A 25,046-nucleotide genomic window follows, 5' to 3' on the forward strand; every position below is an offset into this window, starting at 1 on the left:
TGTCATTTTCTGACAATCTCTGTAGAATGGTCAATGAATAAACCTATGGAGGAAAGACGAACAAAGTAACATAAATGTATGTATACATAGATACATATTATGCACTCATCCATACATACATACATACATACATACATACATACATACATACATACATACATACATACATACATACATACATACATACATACATACTTGCATGTATGCATGCATACATACATACATACAACATACATACATACATACATACATACATACATACATACATAATACATACATACATACATACATACATACATACATACATACATACATACATACATACATACATACATACATACATACATACATACATACATACATACATACATACATACATACATACATACATACATACATACATACATACGTACATACATACATAGACAAAAAAATATACAGTCAGGCAGATTTATAGGTAGAAAGTGATTCTAGGTACATAGGTAGGTAAAACCTATTTATTTCCAGGGATGTACATCCAGTTGTAGCAATGATTGCTTAGATTACTGACAAGAGGGTAGCAAATCATATTTAACCAGCAAAGCAAGGACGTATACGCTTGAAAGACGTAGATATGCTTCTCGCTTTTACTGTAAATTGTGGTGATTTGGCATCGACGCCCTTGCCGGGGTGTTTAGTGCCTTTCATTGGACACGGTATTCGCAATACCCGCAGGGCTAGATTAGATTATTTCAACGCGTCAGACGGTGCGCTCCGCCCCTATGCTCTTTCAGCAGAACTATAATGAACAATATGAAAAATTTGCGGTCTCTAACAGTCGCACCGGATAGGATTGGAATTTTGTCATGTACAAGGGATAAAACAGCTTGCATCAAGATGCAAATCTAATTAGATTAATGTCTATCTTTATTTCGAAGTCTGAAACCACGGACGGATTATATTTTAATGTTTTATGACTTCAAATCCATCAAAGGAAAGATGGATGTGTACATACATACATACATACATACATACATACATACATACATACATGCATGCATGCATGCATGCATGCATGCATGCATGCATGCATGCATACATACATACATACATACATACATACATACATACATACATACATACATACATACATACATACATACATACATACATACAGATAGACATACATACATACATAGACAGGCAGACATACAGACGGACAGACAGACAGGCAGACAGACAGACAGACAGACAGACAGGAAGGCAAGCAGACACAAAGGTAGTAGGTAGGAAGACAGACAGAGACAGACAGACAGACAGATAGACAACAGGCAGACAGACACACACAGACCATGCATACTACCATACAAACAAACAAACATACAGATAGATATGCACACATACAGAGGTGTACTTTTTGTGGAGAGAGAGGGGAGAGGGGAGGGAGGGAGGGAGGAAGGCAAATCTAAGCTGAACGATACAACTTCCCTTTGTTACGCCTTGTTTTCAAAGCATCAACACATGCAGACCATTAGAATGTACTTTTGTAACGGTCGAAAAGTGTAACCCAATTAATGGAATTCCCAAACCGTGAAACGCTTTAAAACTGACCTTCATTTCGCGTGCCCCGGGGGATATTTTACAGGGATCTTAATCTCCCGTGAAATACACAAGCTGCGACGGTCAACGTATAAATGGAAGGGCGAATCGATTATGACATCGTTAGGGAATACGACACAACTGAATGGTTTGATTGATGTAGCAGATGCCATTGCTGTGCCCTCAAAACGATTACTATTTTTTATTTGTCGATGATAGAAGAATAAACCAGAAAGTTACACATTTCCTGTCACATACACCAGAATTGTAATTGGCGGGAAATCCTATCCACATACGGTAAATGCTGACAACGATTCCGGCAGGGACTACTTTTCTTACCGATACAACAGTGAAAGCGGTTTTGATGACATGCACTGTATATACCTTCATTTGTTTCACCTTAGATATTTCTACGTCCGTAATTCAATTGCGTTTATCAGCGTCTGTCACCATCCGCCCATCCATCAATCTACAAAGCCATCGGTGTACATGCGATGTATTTAACAAACACAGATGTACAAACATCGGCATTGATTGATTAAGTTGGAAGCAGCGGTGTGCTTTCATTTAATTACGATTACCCTGTCTGTTATATATTGTTTTGAGTTAAGGGTTTCCGACTTAACCCGCAAGTCTCCCACGTTTATTCAGAATATAACTGATATTGAAATCGGAAGATCGCCTTTAATCATACCTGCCCGAGTGGCTCGACGCATTTCCGTTGTCTTTACGTCGCTGGTTCGCACAAACAACGTGCTATGTCAAAGGATCCGTCTCGTGTCGGCGCGGTTCATGCTGATCCCGTCCCGTTGAGTCTGTCGGAACCTTTGGTATTTTCTTTATTTTTATTATCCATCATGACAAATTACATTGAGGAATACAAATGGCAAAGCCAATTTAAAAAAGAGCCATTAATCTCTCAAAATCACCACAGAAAAAAATAAAACACGCAATGCGAATTGAATGAGAACGACCACAGATGTTGGGGAGTGACCGGCAAGAAGTGATACGCGACAGTCAGTCTTTCTACATACTTCTACCAGTCTGTTAGTCTGTCTGTCTGTACGTCTGTATGAGTATGTATGTATGTATGTATGTATGTATGTATGTATGTATGTATGTATGTATGTATGTATGTATGTATGTATGTATGAATGTATGTATGCATGTATCTATATATGTATGTATGTATGTCTGTCTGTACGTATGTATGTATGTATGTATGTATGTATGTATGTATGTATGTATGTATGTATGTATGTATACAAACACACGCCCGACAGAATTTATTACCGTCCATTTAACATTTTACCGACTGACGTCAATGAGGGCGCCCTATCAAAGCGTACCTGCTTGAATTGGCATGTAGCCTACATCCGCATGCAAGATATAGTGAAAAAGAAAGCCCAATTGCACCAAGAAGAAAGAAACATTTTGTGAAGAAGGATGATAATTTAAAATCGCATTCATAGAAAACGTTGTTGTTTAAATTCAAAAGCACGTGAATTGCAGAGGTATGTGTTCAAAAATGTAAAATACATGACATCGATAATTTTGCGTCTTCGTGTTTTGGTTTTATTACATAAAATGTGATTCATGACGACATGTAGTGAAATGAACATCAGTGTTAGTGAATATCCGTGTCAGTGGTGACAGCATGTGAAATGATTGTTGTAGAAAGTATTGTTGTTGCAATAGTCATGTATACCTACAGTTCATCCATTGGTTAGATCGAAGCTGGGAATCGTTTTCTGTGGATGAAAAACCTGTACAAGGCTCTGCTGAAACGACATCTTAATAAACATGTCAGGTTTCATTGGAGAAGTTAAGCACAGGCAACGATGAACGGTAATTCATAACATCTTTTCTCTTCAGACTGAAATGGTTTTGTTTGTCAGGGTCAGACACATAACAGTGGAAGTAGAGGTGACTATGTGTATTTTATGTTGTACGTCAGGGGAAATGAAATCCGGGTTTTTTGATTAGTATTTATAGATGGGGCATAGATGGCGCCCTTGGGGCTTTGAATCTTTCATTTTGAAAATGTTGTTATCACAAATATACATTCTGAGAGATGCCTACTGTGTGTTGTTTTATAATAAGCGGTGCGTCAGAGTGTTATATATTGTGCTTCAAAACAGCCTGTTTTCACCTGTTCACCCAACTTTCAAGTAAATACGTCCACGGGTATGGGCCAAACCATGTTGGTGAAAGGGTTTGTTTTGGTACATCGCTAGTGCATATTGTATCGATTAGAAACTGCTATACAGCAAGTATAACAACAGGAAAATATCAAGCCGTTCTCCATTATTATTTTTAAAATGAGCAGTTTTGACTTTTTCGGACAAGACCAGCGAATACTTTGACAATACCAAGCGGAAGTACAAGTCAACATCATTTTAGGGGGTGTGTGTATACATTCACTGTGAATCACGATTTCTACAGTGACGCCATTTAAAGAAAATTCTTTGTTTGCCGTCCTAGGACTTTCGCGAAACCTGCCAACCAGCCAGGTAAGAGGAAAAACGCAGACAAAAAACACAAGTATATTGACATAAGCTCATTTTATTTGGTTTCTTTTGGAAAAACAATATTTTTGTCTGTAATAGTGCCAACATCGTGTTTGTTTGTTTTTTAATTTTGGAAAAACAATATTTTTGTTTGTAATAGTGTTAACATCGTGTTTGTTTTCTTAATTTTCTCTGAAAACCTACAAACACGCGGACGGCAAACAAAGAATTTCATTTACAGTGCCTGATAGGGTAAGGCCCAGAGTTCTTCAGATGTGCTAAATGTCGTCGCGCCCAGCAAGAGTCAATCTATTCATAATCCGAAAAACCGTAAAAGTCACGAGTACTTAACTTTTGCTGAGTGTCGGCTGAAAGTGTACGCTGCACTGGACTATAGCGCGTTTCCAGTCCTGAAGAAGAGACCGATAGATTATGAAACAGAATTCACTTCTCTTGATTACTCACGCGGAGGGCGCGATAGGTGGATATTCTTCACTTGGCAGAGTGCCAGATGAAGGGGATCTACTCGCATCAAAGTTTTCTCTGAAATCGCAGGGCGTTTTTCCAATCTAATATGCAGGTCTCGCTGTTTGATGGTTAGTACCTAAATTTACTGAATTTACAAGATGATTGCACAGAGCGGTCAGCTGGGAGGGTTCTTTATGTACAGGTCACGCTTCATGTCAGATCGCCATGTTATATACATGTCACGGTTTCCTACTTGCGTTGGCTAATTCCTCGTTACAGTCTGTCCGTGCCTGCCGTCGATAATGAGTCAGCGAGTTCTTCTTCTTGAGACAGAAAAAACATCCTTCAATCCGATGGAAAACGGAGAAAGTCTCTCTTTCAAAGTAATTGCGGTCAAACAAAACAAAATAGAAGAAATTCCAAATTTAGGAAAATGGAACAACGAACCTCTCATGTGACTAATTTTTACTCACTTCCACACACTCAGGCTTATCTCACCCGGCCCGAGGAAACGGGAAACACAGATGTAAATCAAAGTTGGTACGACGGTTCAGACGTATTAGATCAGATTGAACTTATTATGCTAACTGGAAACTGAAATGAGCAAGGCAATAATTGTTTATTCGATACTTAAATATAACGAATACAATATATGTAAAATCAATGTACATTTGTGATTTTGTTTAAATAAAGAATTTAAATATTCAGTATATAACACGATTGGAACTAATTTGGGATAATTGGATGGTGAAGTAATGTCGGTTTCGTCTGCAAATGTAAGCTATCTGCTTTCCTTTTTAAGTTACACACTTGTTTTTATGAGTAATTTGTAATATTGCAACATTCAGCTATAGGGCACCTAACACTTTTGAGAAATTTGAAAAATGTGAACATCCAATTATCCCAAATTAGTTCCAATCGTGTTATATCTAAAATTGCATGGCAAGTGAACGTGGGTGGGAATTTGGCAAGACTGTAATTCTTTTTTTCACTTCGAGGGATTTCCGAAAAGCAGTGAAAAGTAATTTCACAATAATCTTTACTGTGTACTCTATGATTTCTGAAATGCCCGAAATTTTGTAAATATCAGAATAATAAAGAAAGGGCGCCAGCTACGGCCAACAGTTGAATACTTCACAGCACACGAATTAGCTCTCATACAATTACCAACACTTTCAGGTTTTGGTATGTTCCTCCCGCCAAATTAGTGGCGGCAAATTAATCGCGGTAAAATGCCTAAAAAACCCCACTTGTTATTTGCAAATGAAACTGGCCGTGGAAAACAACGGAAACGGTGGAAATCGCATTTGTGCCATATAAAAGATAAATCGATAAATTTTCAAAGAACGGAAAAAATGCATGACGATCCGTTTTAAAGTGAGAGGCGCTACAGTCGTCTACTGATACATTGCACGCAAGTAACCAACGAAGCTTAAAAACATTCCTAGTTGGGAAAGAGAGCACACCAATTGGCTCACTTTGCCTCATGTCATATATATCTGTATCGAATTTACATCTTGAACAGACAACGTGAAGTGAACACGTTACATTTCACTGCAGCACGTACAATGTTTTTGTCAGATAAGCTGACGATAAGCTGCCAAAAACTCTACTTCGAAATACCCGAGATCTGTGCAGATGTAATCTGATTATCAAGATTTCTTATCGATTAGTTTGATTAAGTACATCGTTAATGACAAATATCCCCAATATCCCGTAATATGAGCCTCACGCCCAGTCTTTAACACGCTGGCCTGTTCGCTGACCGAACTCCAACCGGTGTCAGCTCGGTGCTCAGGTGATCTGATGTCTCTTGACGATTAAGCGTCCACACCAACTTATTTGCTGCCTTTGCGTATCAGCATGACGACTAGCGAGAGTAACTGAAATCCAACGCAGAGTCCAATCAGCGCCACGAAATCGGTAATTAGGTTTTCCTGGCAGCAAAAAGGAAAATAAACACGACAGATAGAAAATAAGTTTACTGGGTGTATCTTTTTTGCACATTAATATTTAAGGTAGTATGTGCCTCGAAAGTGAAAGACTGAAAATTTTGCTTAAACTTTTCTCACTGTCTTTCAAAATCAAGAATAAAAATCGGGGGGTCACCGAGCAAATTTTGGTACCAGAGATACACATTACCTAAGATTTACCAATAGGTGAATTTCAAAAAGGCCGCCATCCCTGTGTTAACTCTATGGAGAAAAATAAAATTTTCCATTTTCGGAGCTTTAAAATGAACCCCCAAAAAAGTGGTAAATCAGAAAATAATTGAAAAAGTTTGAGAGTCCAAATATCTGTCCCCGAGGCGCAGTCTACCTTAGGGTATACAGTCACCTGTAATCTAAATATGCCCATATATGGTCAAAGGGGTGTTCCTTGGTGTTCAAAATGCCCATCCGCTTAAAATCTGTGATTGGTTAGATTTTCTCTTTCCATGGTAACTGTGGCAAAATTGGAACAGATGACAGTATACCTTTATGGTGACTGTCAAGCCAGAAATGTCATTTTCAATGCCAAAATATCAACGAGAGTCAACAAGGAGAAGTTTAACATCGGCCTCACTGATAACACTGATAAGTTATACACATGCAATCGTTCCGTAACAAAAGAGACTGAACTATCAAAATTTATTTCGTCTATGAAAAACAAAAGCCAGGTCTTTGACGTATCATGGTCAATTGTTGACAAAGCATCGAGTTACTCTAACATAAGCAAGTGATGCAATCTTGTATATCAGAAAAGTTACACATAATCAACGCTGATGAATCTAGGCTGTTAGACAAACGCTATGAGTTGCTTTCAAAATGTCGTCACCAAAACAAATACTATTTGTCAAATTTCAACACCGCCTGAAAACATGGTATAATGATACGTCCCAAGCATATACATGAGAGCAAAGACAAAACGAGAATTTAGTTTTCTGTCTGAAGATTGCAAAATGCATGAAACTTAAGTAACTGATATATATCTAATATATATTATATATATTATATATATATATATATATATATATATATATATATATAATATGAATACTGACAAGTCCATTCTAAAACCTTACCTTATTAAGATGATATTGGTCGAATAGTTGTTCACTTGTTTCGACGCACGGTAGGCGGGTATGATTTCTGCAATCGCCTGTTAAATTGAAATTGTCCAAAAATTATGTGCTAGTCTGAATATCGAGCAGTTATAATATGAATAGTATAGATTGTAGATAATATATCCATGTCTTAACATATGTTAACGGATTACATAATAAATCTCTGTCTAAGTGTCTTTCTATCTATCTATCTATCTATCTATCTATCTATCTATCTATCTATCTATCTATCTATCTATCTATCTATCTTGCCAGCAGGGTGCATGACTTTATAGATCTACTCTAAACCTTTGAGTCGAGTGCCCGTTATTTATCCAGGTTTGTTGTCGTCGTCACGGAAGTCACTGAACCATGAATTCTTGTAACAAAACGTGTAATTTTATCGAAAAGTAGTGAATATAAAAAAAAATAATAAAAAATCTTTTTTGTCCTACCAATCTTTCCTACGTCTTTCCATTGGTTTACATTCAGTGCCTCGAACGCATACTTAAACCAGGAGAGGTGCTCTAGCCATCGTAGGTACACTGGTATTGATCTATGAAAACCAATCAATCAATCAATCAATCAATTAATCAAGCAAGCAAGCAAGCAAGCAAGCAAGAAAGCAAGAAAGCGAAGTAGCAGGCAAGCCATTTGCTTCTCAAACTGAGTTGACATGAAATTATAATTGATGATTTCCCTACCATCTGTGTTTGTTTATTTCATCTGCCTAGCTTAGCCATTTGCGTCAATCAGACAGTATTTGGAAATGGATTTCAAAAGTGCGTACATTGCAGTATATACGGTCTTTTCCCAGTAAACATACGGCACTTCATTTTCCATCGCGTTGCCTCTTAGACGGCATTTTGATGTTAGTGAGATATAGGATGAAGCCGAGGTTACAGAAGCGTGGCGATTACAGCAAACACCATGACGTACCTTATATTGATGAGGAATCCACCAAGCGTGAGGACCGGCAACACAAAGACCGCCAAGGTGATTGCTTTAGCCGTTTGGTTCGGCGTGAGTACCGATAGAAAGAGACCTGGATAGGGATGCACGGCAGTTAAACACATTGGCCATCTTGCGGGCTTTCGGCGATTACACTGTCATCATTCACGTTAAATTGGATGAGGTTGCGGGTGCAATGGTCTGTTTGTTTTGCGTCAGAAAATGCGCAAAAACTTGGTCGGATGCGTGTCCATATGTCTGATTGATCAGTCAGTCGGCAAATGTGGAGGTTTTTGTAGCGTTTTATACGTCGGGCTTGGCTATATAAACGTATGTATGCGATTAGAGTACAGTCAAGCTGTCGATGTCACATGTCAGTTATGTCAATCGGAGGAAAGCCATTTCTCGCTCTACAGGTCAGCTGTTGATGAAGTTTCCTTGTCGTAAAGATGTCCTGCGACGTGAAAGTATGCCTCACAACGACTTCGGCGATTTCCCATGTTGCCCGGTCAATTACGCTTTGGACAGAACTCTATATACAAAGGTCAGGCAGTTGTATTATGATTGAAACTGTGAGGCGCCAAAGAACTCAAGTGAAATGGAAGTCATTAAAATGTCATTGAGCTTAATTAGATGCAATTCATTTTTTATTTTTGTTTTTTGATGGGCACTTTGTGAATGACTTTTCTCTGCATATCATAAGATTAGTATGGACGATTCAAGGAACTTCAAGTTTGATTTGACACTGGGGTCCAATAGCCTGGCGCTGTAAAGCGTTAAACGGTAGGTGAAGATTCACTTTGACATCGCTGTACGCCCCTAAAACGTACTCACCGAAAGAGCTTCCTGCATTAGCAACCAAGATGACTACGCCGATAAATATTAGAAATTTCAGCCCTCCCGGATCGAGTCCTGTGGAGTTAAACAGATCACCATTAAAATTAAATAGACCCGTGGAACGTTCGTTGTGTAAAACTGCCTGCCTTCCAATTTAACGAGAGATTTGTCAGCATAAGCTGCTTTTTCGCTCGTTGTCACAGCTCAGCTTGAGCATTTGTAATCATGTATTACACCATTTTTGCTCACATTATCTTTTACACCTTGAAATCAAGCAATTGACTTGCCGACTGTTAGAGAGAATTCAACGCGCGCCCGGTTGCTGTTCTTGAAAAGATACAGCGTTCGCGATCGTATGCGCACACGTCTCCGGTATTATCCATTCACGCAGATGTTTGGTACTCTGTAAGTTCTGTTGTGTTCATGTGTTTTTGGGAGATAACAATAAAATTACCTATTTCTACTCCATCAGTGTAAATTTTACCTAAATGTAGGAGACAATTATAACACAAAGGCTTGAATTCCTTTTTAAGAACATCTTAGAGAAATGTAAAGCTAACCTCCAGCGACAAAATCAGCAAGTTCAAGTTCATCAACCATGCGACAGAAATGCGTGTATAAAAAGATGGAGGTATCAAGGCATCAGCAATAATACGTTAGGCACTCTCGTGATAAAAATTAAAAACTTTCGCTCATTCTTTCCTGGAAGATCGGGAAAATTTCACCTATTCTTTTCATATTATGGGATAAAAATGGTACCTAACATTTAAAAAAGGTTTTAATTTTGAACGGCAAAGTTATCGAATTTTAAAGCCAAAATGACCGGCATTAGCGCAGAAAGATATCGTTTATTGTATTTACTATACAGTTTTGAAACTACCCTATACAAGCCAAAGACGAGCAAAGAATTGTAAGATTTTAGCAGAGTTCTAAAAGTCCGATCACAAGATGCATTCTACCTGGAGCTAGTTTGATGACGCAATGCTTACGACCGTTTCCTCGAAGCACCTGTCAGTTCCAATTGAATGAAAACACAGAGTTTACTCGACAACGACTTAACAGCGTACGTCCTCCGGTGCGGATGTGTCCAGGCCTGATCGAACGCGAAAGCAATCAGGTTGTGTTTATTTTTTCGAGATTGACCAAGTTTGATGGCATTCACTGTCTCATGAAATGAAGCCACGAGTAAGAGAGTACGCCTAATATGATTAGACTCACCGGCCATCCAATATACAATAGAACCACTCAATATCGGATACACGATCGATCCGGGCACCTATAAGAAGACGGTTAGAATGTCTTAAGGGGTGTGCATACGGAAACGGATCAATACTGAGAGGGAACATTAAAAGGGCCTGTACTGGATCGACCTGTTTTCTGCCGCCACAGATGAATGAACAGTTTCCCGGCGACAAATGTCTTCTTCGTTGTACAAACATTGTCAAGTTGAAAAACGGAATGGGTGTCTCAGCTGACGTGACAAGAATTTGGTCAACATGTCTTGACAACGAAGACAGAAACTTACAAGAGTCAATTCCAGCATTTCTAGGCAATTGGTACATTTCACAGATGTATAATGAGTTTGGCATGATAGGTGAATGACGTCATAGGTACAGAGTGGTGGATTAGAATCCAGTGTCCACGTTGGTTAAATGTCTTACCTCAATGAGATACCTGGCTATAAGATAGGTATCTTCGTTGTACAGCCCAATCTTGCGTTCATGTCTGACGAGCGGCAACTCGTACTGCAGATGCTGGATGTGAAAAAAAGGACAAAAAGTGGACTGATATTCGGCTGATTGCAAAGTATAACCGAGACAAATAGAAAACAAGACTAAAGTTATTAAATTTGTACGCTATACAGAATCAGGCTGCTGTTAGAAGAATGCGTTCCATATCACGGTCTGTATAGACCTTATTGTGACACCATTATCGAATCAGTGGTTCTATTGTTACTAGGGCTATCTGTCAACAGTAAGACTTGTATTAATCAATTTGAAGGTAAAACATTATTTTGACTAAGTTTATAGCCGTGAACCTATCTTGTCAATTTTTTCACGAGTGGGAGAAATGGCACTCAAATCGCAACTGCAAAACGCGAGTGTGCAGTGTGACTTAAGAGTACTGGATCTCAATACCTTGAGATTGATGCACACGTACAAAAAACATTATATATTTCCTGAAAAAAACATGCATTTCTTCTGACTTATAGGTTGTACCACGATGAAACAACAATATGAACAATTATCGTTTAGCTAGACTGGCTAATAGTGTATGATAGAGGAAATTACCACGATAGATGAAAATAGAGTGTCGCAGCTCTGCAGGACGATGACGACGAAGAACAGCGCCACCACACCCTGGATGCCAGTCTGCGTATGAGCTATCTTGAAGTAGGCCGCTCCAACCAACAGTGAAATGACCTGCGCATGACAGCGGTACAGCGGGAGAAATGAATTTTTACACCCTAGGGCAATTTTTAATCAAATATTATGCGGTGGAAAATCCCATTAGTTCTTTAGTAGGATTAATTAGCCCTGGTAATCATGTTTACTCATGGGAGAGGTGAAGTTTGTTTTCTACAATAAAAGGACCGTCATCACGATGAGATATGGGGTTTCAATACAGTATTAATATTTATTACTAATTTCATTGAGGGTGAACGTTGTGTCATGAACTCCCGCAGCGTAAACGGTCGATTCTTCGGGGGAATAAACGACGATAATTGCACGTTCCGGTTCAGAAAAAAAAAGTTGGGCTAATATTAGAAAGCCTTTGTGTCAGCAAATGACCAAGCATGCGAGTATTCTTATTCGTGGCCAAGAGATTGCGCATGAGCACGTGCAAAACGCTTGGTACGCATGTCAAGTCGTCAAAATTACGGCAACTAAATCCCTCGACATTTCCAATCGTTTTGCTGAGAGAAGATAGATGCAGAGAGAGAGAGAGAGAGAGAGAGAGAGAGAGAGAGAGAGAGAGAGAGAGAGAGAGAGAGAGAGAGAGAGAGAGAGAGAGAGGGGGGGGGGGAGGGGTCTGTAGTTTGAGGAAATAAGTCAAAATACCATAACATGAAGAAACTGCAGCTGGAACAACCTTAGTCGTCTGCGAAGGATGATAAAATGTCGCCACAGCAAAGTTGTCAACTGAGTGCACCAATCTGTATTGTACCTGCATGAACGTAGAGGGCGATATCAGTTTAGATGCGAAGAGAGCCGAACTGCACGAGTCATTGCGCACACTCAAAAAAAACTTTTCTCCGGAGTATTTACACTATTATAGACTAGTATATCTTAATAGATTATGAACACTGTTACGCACTCTTTGCGTCAAGCAAAACTAAGAGGAAAGCAACTCAAATAACACTTAATAGAAAGTTTTTTCATTGGCATAATTATAAATTAATTTATATTATGGGTTACTGGTACATTGCTCTCTGATTCTGTTCGCTAAGCTGTCAGACTGCACAAATCTAGCCTGTAGGAAACTGGCACTTACATTTTCTTTTTGCAATTACCGATTCTTTCCTGAAAAAATCAAACAATACATGGTGAATTATGATAATATAATGAGTGGTAAAATTGAGATAACTTCTGAAGCATTCGATGTGGATTGTACACTGCATTTAGGCAGAGCTATACACCCTTATACACTAAAAGTATGTCATTTTTCATTTAGTCTACTGTGGTTGACAGTGTGTGTGTGTGCGTGTTTGTATTCTCTCCGGCGTCTCCAGTCCATGACATTTTTAACACGACCGAAATTTAGCACTCACTGGCGGGTTTAGTGCAACTCGTCTGCTATGAACGTTTCTCTCCCCTCGCGTGGGGCATACCACAACACTGGGGACCAGCCTCACCTTAACACTTGAGCTTCGCCTGACCCGTGCCTTGAATGTTTCGTCTTGCCTCTGTTCGTAGGCCCTCCATCCGAAGTGCGAATTGTCAAAGCTATTGCATAAACCCTGCCAGAAAGAATACGATGGACAACATTTTTTATCAAAATGATCACGGGATTTATGAAATATGTTAAAACCTAAGCTTTGAGGTATTTTCAGGAAATACTATTTTGTTGAAGAATTGAAAGAATGAATGATGCTTTATCACGTTTTGAACGTTAAAAATTTGAACAAATACAATGCACTTAAAATAGACTTTTTATAGACTTTTGATATGAATTATTCTTGAAGGGACAGAGACCAAAGCAACGGACACCACGCAAACAGTAATTGCCTCACCACGATATATAAGCTCCTCTACTGTCTATTATTCTAATATAACTTTGACCTTCATATTTGATGTGATCACGAGAATAATCTTATTATACCATACAATATCAAATGCGCTTAGTAGACTACCTAATGATCACCAAAAATGCCCCATGACCGATTCATTTGGGAATGATATGAATGCTTTTCAGTGAAATGTTTGCCATTAAAACATTATCTGCAAGAGAAGGCGCGATGATGATGAACCCAGGGTTGCCTGACCTCGTCTGCTCCATCTAAAGACGTCGGCATAGGTTGAGGAGTTGGGGGAGGGGGGTCCTAACACTATTGTACCAAATTTCCTCCATTCTGCAACATACATGTTATTATATTTTTTTTCTGCGGGAGGATATCTGGTTAAAGATGTTTTAAATATGTGGTCAACATAGTTAGTACATACCAGCAACTATCTGAATCTGAATACGTTGAAGGACCAGATAACTGGTATGTCATCAACGGGAGAATGAGGGCGCACTTTAACTTAATCGCGTTGAAGAGCAGCTTTAAAAGCAGCACTTGAATCAACGTTAACAATGCTATCATCAAGTTAGTTCAAATCAGTTATGTATGGTTCGTGGGAAAAAGAAGTATCTGTAATTTTCTGTGTTACAATGAATGAACTAGAAACAGCGGGAATTGTTTGTTACAAATCTTTCAACAATATTGGAACTAGAGTAATCTTTGAATGACCTCGGTTTGACAGCTCTTTTTGGTCTTTGGGGAAGAAGATGTGGGACACCTGGCACGAGTATGGTCACCTAAAGTAACTAAACAAAGATCTTTCCTTCTATCCTGTAGTACCGAAATGCCGTTAGTTTTGAGAATGTTGGATATTCTACCAGGTTCTTTAGATTTATAATCATTGGCAATAAATCTAGCAGCTCTCCTTTGAATTCGTTCTAATTTGTCTATGTTCAGTTGAAGAAAGGGATCCCGAATGGTACTCCCATATTCCAGGGTAGATCTCACGAGCAATATGTAAGCGTTTTTCCGGCAAGGTAAACTGCAGTGTTTTGGATTTAGCCCGAGAAAACCTAAGGTCGCACCGGCTTTCGTGGATATATTTGCTATATGAATATTCTATTTTAGGTCATCAGATAGCAAAAGACCAAGATATGGATGATTTGGAACCTGTTTCAATATATGACCACTTAGGCTATAAAAAAGTCAACTCTTACACCGAGAGCTAAGAATATAGCACTTCTCTGCATTAAATCGCATACCCCAAGACTTTGCCCATTTATCCAGTTCACAAAGGTCAGTTTGCAGTATATGGTGATCTTTTGTGATTTAATTGATCGATATGGTAAACAGTCATCAGCGAAAAGGCGAACTTGTGATTCGACGCTCATGGGTAGGTCATTGATATGGCAAAGTAAAAGGAGTGGACCTAACACTGATGGCATAATCAGATAAAATCATGGATCGTATAACACTTAACAGTAAAATGATTAATACAACGAAAGACATATATACTACATGAATAAAACTGTTTATAGGCTGACTCAATCGTGGGCATGATGTTCATCAAATTATTGTTCTTCGCGCTATACGAGCCAATATTTCGCGTGACGTACAAAGAGAAAAAAAACGATTATTCATTTCCGACTTGCCTCTCACTGTTTACTCATAAAAACTAGGGATCAATGCTCAGTGTTGAATGTCAGAGACACTTAGGTTTTAGGTGTGAGTTCAACGTTTGCAAAAATTTACATTTGGCGGCACGATCGTACCTCGCACAAATTTACAATTGACATCCGATTATATTTTAAGTGCAAATATAAAATATTTTCACGAAGAACAAGAGATGAGGCTTTAACCTAAATGAGTGGATTACTTCAATCAGTAATCCAAAGTTATTGCGATTATCCAAGCATAGAATCGTGTTCAGTACGGCAGATTCATGTACAGTTAAAACGCTTACAATACTCGGTGACTTGCGACTCTGCGTGCTGCCCTCGAGAATCAGTCTATAAAAATTTAACGATTTCCCGTCTGTACTTTGGTACCACCCCAGCGCTTTAAACACTGCAGACGTGACAAGTATTACACAAAGTGCTGGGCTCAGTCAATCAGTTTTTGTGTGAAAAGGTACGCCAGAGGGCGCTATGTATCGGGCATGAAGAGAAGCCAAGAATGGACTATACCTCTATACGTTGTCTACACTGATTCTCCATCCCCGGCAAGAGTTGCAGTATGTGACGGAAATAGTCGGCTGGGCAGTAATACGCTGGGCAAGTGTGACCATGTAAGGAGAAGAAATCGACGGCAGACTGCCTTAACCCAAAATAGACGCAGCGTCCCTCTGCTAAAAGCATAACACTTTGGGAAAGGTCAGAATAATAAATTGATGTAAAATAAGATATTCACATGTCTGTATGTAAATATATCCATGACATTATAAAACACTTCCCCTAAAAGTAGTCGTCACATACATAGGTAATTTTAATACACTAAGTTGTATTTTGCACAACTTAATATTCAATGCAATGTAGATACATGCATACATACATACATACATACATACATACATACATACATACATACATACATACATACATACATACATACATACATACATACATACATACATACATACATACATACATACATACATACATACATACATACATACATACATACATACCTACCTACCTACCTACCTACCTACCTACCTACCTACCTACCTACCTACCTACCTACCTACCTACCTACATACATACCTACATACATACATACATACATACATACATACATACATACATACATACATACATACATACATACATACATACATACATACATACATACATACATACATACATACATACATACATACATACATACATTATTATCGACCAGGTATTGACTAATCAGACAACACATCAATAAAACAACTGAACAAAATATGCTACAGTAATTTCTTTGTCTTTTGTATGAAGTCCCCGATATAAATAAAAGAACAGACAGAAGTTCTAACCTGTCGAACAGTTCATAGAGCTGGGACGACGCCCTTTCAAAGGAGCAGACCACGGTGTGACCTATACTGGCAAGGTCTTTCAGCTCCTGAAGTACATTCAGTGCCATTGCAGTTTCCAAGCCCTTCGTTGGCTCGTCATGAAATAATACTGGTGGGTTGGTAAGTAGCTGTAATGTAGTATGTTTACCATAAGACAGGTTATTGTATGTTATACAGTGGTTTGCTTTGAAGCATTGGCATTACGCGAAGTAGACATATTGTCTAAATTGAGGTGTTGCCAACACTGTCAGGTGTAATTATCAGCTGAGCAGTAATTCCAGTCGACCACAGAGAAATCAATTCTGCCAAAGTTGAAACATTGTCTTGCAGCAGGTCAGATGTAGTCAAAACAAGTACACCTGAAAGCAAGTGATAAGACTTGGACAGTGCTTGGACATATGTGGTGGTGTTGTTTAGACTACCCGTCTGCTACATGAAGACAACATTTCAACTTTTGTAGAGTTGATTGCTTTATGATTGACTCATGTTACCGCTTAGCTGTTAATTGCACCCGACAGTGTTGGCAACACCTCGATTTAGACAATATGTCTAGTTCGTCTAATGCCAATGCTTCAAAGCAAACCACTGTAAATGCATATACGCAATTATGAAATGCCACTGGGCAATGAATGAGGAACAATTAAGATTTGATATCAAACACATGGCAGTTTGTGGTTGTCCAGGAAACCCTTCCTCTGAATACATACAGCAGTGAATTAAGGTCGTTAAATGTTTGGTCCTGCGCCTCACCTCTGTTGCTATGGACAACCTTTTCCTATTTTCCAATGAGATTCCATGACCCGTGCGTTCTAAGTCTCCAACCAGGGAGTTTGCACACTCCATGAGTTCACTCTGAAAAAGAGAAACATTATTGAATGTCAACTAAGTTGTGATAACTGGATTAATCCCTAGTATTAAAGCTATACTAGCCCTAACAGTTATTCAATATGTATAAAAACATGCATCTTCACAGCAAAGATTATCCATAGCGAAGCAGGGACGATGCAAATCAGGTTTGACTATCACAAAAACAACATTATATTACCATGCCCTGCCTATCGCATTTTGATTGGTCGAGCTGAACCACATGACTGACCACAAATACACAGTAATGGTTTGTTTACATGCCCGTGAATATAAATAATAACATTAATAACTTAAAGTATCGTAACTTTACAGCTAAAACGTAAATTATAATCAATCACAAAATAAAATGGAGCACTTGTGGGCCAAGTTGAGATACTCTTTTTCTGAAAACATCGCCGGATTTGCCAATTTTTTCTGATTTTCACAGCGCGTGACAGTGCGTCGCGTATTGCTCAGTTCCGGGGCCAAGTTGTCGTTCGCTTGGGAAATTTTCGCAAATTTTGACGGTTTTCTTGGGTTTGTTGATAATATAATGGAAATAACAGACTCCGCCCTGACCATTAACGTTTGTTTATGGGCGCGGGCCCAGCGCGTCGCCCATTATTTCTATATTATAACATATACGCAGCTCATTTTATTGCCTCGAGAGATCGCGCATGTGCTGAAAGACAACAATGGCCGGTGTTTATAACAGCATTAGTATCAGTCTATACGATTTCAAGTTTTCATTAACATGTGACAACATCAGAGATTTAGAATAGCCACGTTGATGGCTATCTTGTCAAATCGGTGAAAGGTATTAAGCCATAGCCTTATTTAGACATATAACTCGATAATTATATGATAAACGTGACCTAAAAAAATCAGAACCCCAAATACACATAATCAAAATAAGCCAGATCTTGATACGAAAAGCAGAATCCTTGTTTGCTTGTTTGTTTAATCTTACCTCTTCTAACATATCTTCAACTTTCTTGGACCTGTCTTTATCTAGTGTGTTGTTCGTCATCCGAAGCAATGCCTTCAAAATAAAGTGGTGGGGAAACGTAACAATATTAAATCAGGTATCTATGGCAAAAACCTTACGGTATTGGTAACATATTTCGCTATATTGTTGGAATGTTATCATAAACACCATTAGTATTTTACACTCGTGTACACTTCGATGAAATGAATGTGCGCCTCTCTAGGTATGATGCGTAAACTATTGTGATCTGTGGACAATGTGCCTTCATCACATTGCGCTAAGAATCCCAAGTACTGATCAAAACACAGGGATTGGAGGAACAGAATTACACCGTAAAACTTAGATATCGTGATGAGAAGAAATTTACATTTTCAAAGGTATTATATCAATGTAGGAAATCGGTTAAAAAAAGCAACCATACATCTAAGCAGGTAATTCAGAAACGTTGCCTTCAAAGCAAAATTGCATTTGCCGTGATAATTGTGGCTAACATACTGCTGTGTACCCGATATACCTCGCATCATATGTTGCCAGCAAACCAAAATCCGTCACGGTCACAAATTTCCACCTGCTCATCGGACAGATCATTGTCCAATGCCACCCAACCTGCAAAAATGTACCAGCCCTAAACAGGCAATTATTTTAATCTCTATAAATTACATAATTTACGAACGAGCAGAAAGCTGAGAGCCGGTCATGGGCTAAGATATTCCGAAGGCCCATAAAATGGGAGATGCTTTGACTTGCCGTTTCCGCAAAACTAAGAATTTCTAGACTTTAATTCTTTCGGAGTCTTCAAGAGCACCGATCTCCTATTTACTGAATCACAGTGGACAAACTTTCCCTCAAATTGCAGAAATGCATCTGATCTCCTGCATCCTTGTCTAGCGGATACATGTCATCATTTTCACGCAAACCTTCCCAAAACAGCTTGACAGTTTCCCCTATATGTAGTACCTGGATTTGTAAATGCTCCCTCACTGTCAGGGACGGAAGAAATAAATCATCCTCTTGAATATATGCCATCAGACTTGCCATGGACGAGTCAGCTGTTTCCCCGTTGGCCATCACCGTGCCTTCGATAACGATGCCGTCAGATCTTCGGAAGCTCAGGGTCTGCAGCAGCGTTGATTTGCCGCTTCCTCTGTGGAAAACGCGGGAAAAAATTATCTTGCAATGCTTGTCGTCTGCCAGTTTAATAAATCAATATGGCTATTCCCCGCGACGTTGAAAACAGTTTAAGTCGTTTAAGTCAAAATAGTTACAGTCTTGGTCATTCAATATTAAAGCTCTAGGACTTATAGTAATGGTGACTAAACATGAACACAACTTTTCAAGTTGCATTCCTACAGTTACTATGGTAACTACAAGTTAACCTTTAGAATGTCTTCCTTTAAGGCAGAGTACGCTTCGCTGACAGACATTCTGACTGCCAATTTTTTGAAGAAAAAAACTACCTCTCGTGGGATTCATTCCAAAGCTCTAGGAGTAAGTAAAAAATTGCCAGCTTAGCTTCCGAAAATCGAAATTTTCCTTTACCCCTACAGACAGGGATTAACGAAGGGATGGCGGCCATTTTGAATGTCAAATATCGGTAAATGTCAGCCTTAGGTAATCTGTTTCTCTAGTACCAAACTTTGCTGGATAACCCTTGATTTTTATCATTGATTTGGTAAGAGTATGGTTGAAAGTTTCATTGAGGAAAGTTTGACCAGAAATTTAACCCTTTCGCAAGGCGCATAATACTCTAAGGGCCAGTAGCTGCTTGATGATTTTTCAAGACTATCTTTGTTTTTAACGTCGATGGCAGTTCCTTGATCTATTCCCAAGAACATGATGAGAACCTACTATTTAGCTTACAAAAATTTCCTTTTTACGTGATAAATGCACAGTTACTATTTACATTTGAACTCTTGTCCCGACCAGGATTCACTTGTGTCAACAATAACGATGCAATCTACACACGTACAGGCTGACAAGCTGAATATTTTGTAAATCAAACATGTTGTGCGGAGCAGCATCAACAAATTGTAGTGATATTAGAAGCAAATATAGTGGAAAAACCTTAAAAGATTATCGGGCCTTTAAATATATATATGACCTTTGAACTATTGCAACTATACACCGTTCTATTGGATATGCATCTGGTCATAAATATGGCTCGCTTTATCGGTGGGAAGAACAATGCAGTTGAAAGAGTTTCAGTCGCCGTCCTGCTGAGAGCTAGCAAAGGTCAAGTGATGATCTCCCTAGTACGCGATTTGACAGCACAAAACCCCGCCGGCTGCGGATGGCGCTGCGTTAAATATCTACTGAATGTGTAAGTGTCGACGTGTTGAAAGCTGAGTGCATTTACTGCTGAACTGTACGAGATGCGGGTATGCAGGTTGCTTGAAATCAATGTCCCTGACTAACCCGAGTCAAAAATATTAATTTTTGTCAAATCGTCGTTAGGCGTTACTTTGACGCGGTGAATTTGTTGACCAGGGAAGACTTTTCGGACACATAAATCGTACCACGAGTGCTACAGGACTTTGTTGACGGCAAGTTGGGGTCATTCACTTTCAGCTCTGGAGTGTCAATTTCGTGTAACCTCCTACTTGTAGTGGCATGTTATTCATGTGAATTAATAAGCCTCGTTACTATTTTTACGACACCCTACTCATGCAGACAGACACATAAATCAAGAGGTAGACGAAGTGACCGGAATTTAAATCGTTCGGCACTTGGTTACAGGCTTGATAAATGGTACCCAAGGCACGTGTACATACCCCCGTAAATAACGCCAAAAATCGAGAATCTATCAAAATGTTCTCTTTGCGTGCTGCGTACACTACTTATATTCGCTTCCCTATCCAAACCTTAACACTGTACGTTTTTCTTATCTGATGATTGGACCATACCAAACGTCTTTGTACCACAAATTCACGTCGCCGTCACTTCGAATCCATCAATTCACTATGGTAAACAGCTATGATTATGAATATGACCGGTTTATAGGTCACGGCAGTCTGGCTGAGTTGATTAGTTTCGCCATCGTATGTTTGATCAATCTTAGCTTGACTCGTCTTGTTCTTATCGAGACATAGTGATAACAACCTATACATCACGTGTAAGTTCACGTATCATGCTTTTCTTCCCGTCAAATGGCGGTGACCTCTGTTAAGGAGAGATACGCCTCGGGGACGAATGTTTGGACTCATTTTTTTCAGTATGTTTCCGCTCTACCGTTTGTGGGGCCCATTTCAAGGTCTTGGAATAAGAAACCTTTCGCCGTCTTTTGTTTTTGAAAATCGGAAAATTGTATTTTTTCCATAATTATCATATAGTAAGCTTATAGAGTTAACACGAGAGTGCCAGCCACATTGAATTTCAAATATCAGTAATTGTTAGGTAATTTGTGATTGTTACTCTAGTACCAAACTTATACGGTGACTCCTAGCTTGACTTTTGATTTGGTAAGAGAATGGTTGAAGGTTTCATTGAGGGATGATGGAGCAAAAGTTAAAGTCTTTCATTTTCGAGGCGCATACTACCTTAAAAAAATCAGGTGGCTCCATGATTTCATTACACTTACCTGGCACCAATTATTGCTAGTAAATTCCCTGGTTTAGCACAGCCATTCACTGTAAGTGGTTAGATAGAAATAAAGGAATATTGGGTCAGAAAAAAAATCATTTTTTCACAGAGATACACCAGAACGGTTACCGTTTTATTTTAAAATTACATGCATCCTCAAAGACATACACTCTTATTTTGAACATATATCCATTCATCTCTTAAAGTGTGTTTGTGTATGTGTATATATATATATATATATATATATATATATTATATATATATATATATCTAAATATAAACTTATAAATATATATATTTATATATAAATGTGTATATATTAAACACAAATTACTTCAAGAACAAAGTAATAATATCTGTTTTAAGTTTTATGCATCCTACAATCTTCATCAGAAGTGCAGGCAATGCATAAAACTTAAGTAGCAGATATCATTACTTTGTACCTGACGTAATTTGTGTTATTATTTATAACGCTCGGCTTTCCGCATCGAGCACTGTAATTTCCCACGAGGACATCTGTATATTTCGATATATATATATATATATATATATATATATATATATATATATATATATATATATATATATATATATATATATATATGTATGTATGTATGTATGTATGCATGTATGTATAACAGAAAAGACATGTTTTCATATATTTTTGTTGTCTTCTAAGGGCCTGAAAGGCAGAAACAGAAAAGACTTTCAGGCCGAAAGAAGACAACACAAATATTTTTCAAATCATAATCGCATGTAAAGGCGATTTTTTATATATATCAGGAATGGACACGATGTAACGTTGGTGTACATCACAGATAAATCACTTAGTCACGGTGAGACAGCAGTATTAAAAAAAAAATATCGCGTAACGTAGCTGTGCTCTGTTTGCTCAGTGACCATGACGGAAATTTACTTGCAGCTCCAGACTGTATATTCGGCGAAGACTTACAATTCATGAACAAGCAACCGAGTCGAAAGTGCTTTTGTTCTGTTTCCTATCGAAAAGAGAGACACAGTATGCAAGGACGATCAGCGTGGCGGAGAACTGGGTCAATGCCCTTCAGTCCCGTATATCTTTGCTGCTATCCTTGCCGCTAGTCACAGTATGAAGTCTAACGCATTCTAATTTATAAAATGCTTTCAATCTCGAATTGGAGAAAACGGAAAGCCGAAATACCAGCGAATGTACGAATATAGTATTGCGTCGATCACCTCGACCTCACAGTTCACTGTGTCAGTGTATTGAAAAGGTGAACTTGAGGTCATCTGAGAAAGGAATCTCGGCGTTGTGCACGTACGCGTTTATGCGTTGAAATAAAGCATAATAGATGTCAAGCGACTGATAATCAGGGTCTGTTTTTCGTGTTTTAGGTAGATACACGTGAATAACATTCGTGCCCCTATAATAATGGTTAAAGGCGTGTTTACATACCTCCGTACAGCAACTGTCTCTCTTTGACGGGTTTTGATCGGCAACACCTCGGCAGGAAAGACTCGTAGAGCGTTCGCGATGTGACGCGTACGTTCGTCCACGTCAGCGACACCGTTCTGTCGCTGTACACCGTCGACGGGCTTGGCGACCTGAAGCGGAAGCAGTCGCCGTTCGTGAAGGCCGTCTCCGACTCCGTGAATCTGTAGTTCTCAGAGGCGTCGGCATGGCTGCCGATGTCTTCGCTGGTACCGCTGTCCTCCAAGGCACAGCGAAATCGGCTGTCGACGATGCATACTTGGTAGGGGCTCCGGTTGTGTGATTGCAACGACCGCTGCAGTGGCAGGGGACTGTCTCTGTCAGGCTCAAGGTCATACAATTCCATGCTTTATCGAATGGATACCACCTTACCTTCCCCTGCGACGCGCCATTTACGAGATGGAAACACAACAATAGGTCTAAAAGATACTCATTCAGTAAGCTTATAGGCCTACACGCAAGCGAGAATACGTGATCCCTGAGCTATGTGGGGAGACGAGAATAAATTTTAGTTTCTCCTTGATCAGGCGAGACGTGATATTTCATATTTCTTCTTCGAGGACACGATTACAACTGCTGAAATTTTAAGCGCGAATCTGATGTTCTGTAGGCAGGTTTGAATTGATGACTTATCTCTGTTAAAATATCTTTCTTCTACTGTTAATTTCGTTATTCACATATTTTTGGCGCCAAATTTTTTCAGTTCGCAGGACTGCTAATTTCTGTAGGCTCATCTTGAAGCCTGTTGAGAAGGTTTGGCTTTTTGTCGTTTATATGGAAATTTAAACTTTGAATTCCCCGCCCACAGGAGATAATAATGGGGTAGAGACCATTTTCAGTTTAAAATATTGGTATTTTTTAGAAAATTTACTTATCTAGTCTCAAAGCTTGTACTGAGGCCTGTCTTTCTTCTTTAATATGACAGACAGTGTTTACAGTTTCCTTGACGAAATATTGAGAAGAAGTTTAACCTCTCCAGGCTTATTAATCACGCTCAGTGAGTACTTTTTTGGGAACTTGTGAAATTTTTGAACCGTTATATAATCGACGTTTCAATAACTTTAATTTCTGTAGTGTACTGTATCATTTTAAAAAACGTTCAAATGAGAAGTTTTTATACCAATGCTAACTCTTTGATTCGAGTTTTGTATAACCGTTTTTGTTCAGTTAAAATATGCCTTTTTAAGGCATATTGTTCTGCTCTGTACTGTTCCAATCTTTGGAGTACATACACCGAGAAATGTATCGATGATGTCAGAGTTTCACACAATAACGCTTTTAGAATATTGTTTGGTATTAGACACTTATTGAGTATATCAGAAACCTTTGTCGGTCATTGATCATGACATTCTAAAGTACGGATGTCCCGTTCAAAATTTTATTTTCGTCTGATGGAAAGTTACCCCTGATTGAAGCAGTTTCATCCTTTGCTGTAATTCGACAGAGCAAC

General features: G+C 38.8%; 1 protein-coding gene across 3 annotated transcripts; it reads right to left on the minus strand.

The window, feature by feature from the left end:
* Positions 1-5,114: 5,114 nt before the first annotated feature.
* On the minus strand, positions 5,115-24,038 carry LOC139125829 (protein white-like). Of its 3 annotated transcripts, none has more exons than XR_011550369.1 (19): positions 23,561-24,038; positions 22,124-22,172; positions 19,504-19,690; positions 18,529-18,600; positions 17,463-17,564; positions 16,674-16,840; positions 15,841-16,015; positions 13,286-13,390; positions 12,925-12,953; positions 12,492-12,597; positions 11,721-11,852; positions 11,091-11,183; positions 10,648-10,705; positions 9,427-9,504; positions 8,581-8,686; positions 8,097-8,197; positions 7,621-7,697; positions 5,496-6,493; positions 5,118-5,282 (listed from the first exon to the last, which is right to left on the minus strand). XR_011550369.1 is itself a non-coding variant. In XM_070691930.1 (18 exons), the coding sequence occupies exons 1-18, from the start codon at positions 23,940-23,942 to the stop codon at positions 6,395-6,397; spliced, it is 2,118 nt and encodes a 705-aa protein (XP_070548031.1). In that variant the 5' UTR covers positions 23,943-24,038; the 3' UTR covers positions 5,115-6,394. The 3 variants fall into 3 exon arrangements, 1 of the variants encoding a protein (XP_070548031.1); XR_011550370.1 differs by having other exon boundaries at positions 5,119-5,282; positions 5,509-6,493; XM_070691930.1 differs by having other exon boundaries at positions 5,115-6,493.
* Between the last annotated feature and the right edge of the window lie 1,008 nt (positions 24,039-25,046).

Source organism: Ptychodera flava (assembly GCF_041260155.1).
Source record: "Ptychodera flava strain L36383 chromosome 3 unlocalized genomic scaffold, AS_Pfla_20210202 Scaffold_26__1_contigs__length_13983176_pilon, whole genome shotgun sequence".
In the NCBI taxonomy this organism is placed as follows: Eukaryota; Metazoa; Hemichordata; class Enteropneusta; family Ptychoderidae; genus Ptychodera; species Ptychodera flava.

Bases quoted from the DNA above. Each gene is read 5' to 3' on its own strand.
- LOC139125829 (XM_070691930.1), bottom strand. From the start codon at position 23,942: ATGGAATTGTATGACCTTGAGCCTGACAGAGACAGTCCCCTGCCACTG. The intron at 11,853-12,491 runs GTATTTTGACTT...TGTCATGCGCAG, and splicing joins TGCAGTTTCTTCATGTTATG to GTCATTTCACTGTTGGTTGG. The intron at 8,198-8,580 runs GTACGTCATGGT...TGGTTTTCATAG, and splicing joins GGATTCCTCATCAATATAAG to ATCAATACCAGTGTACCTAC.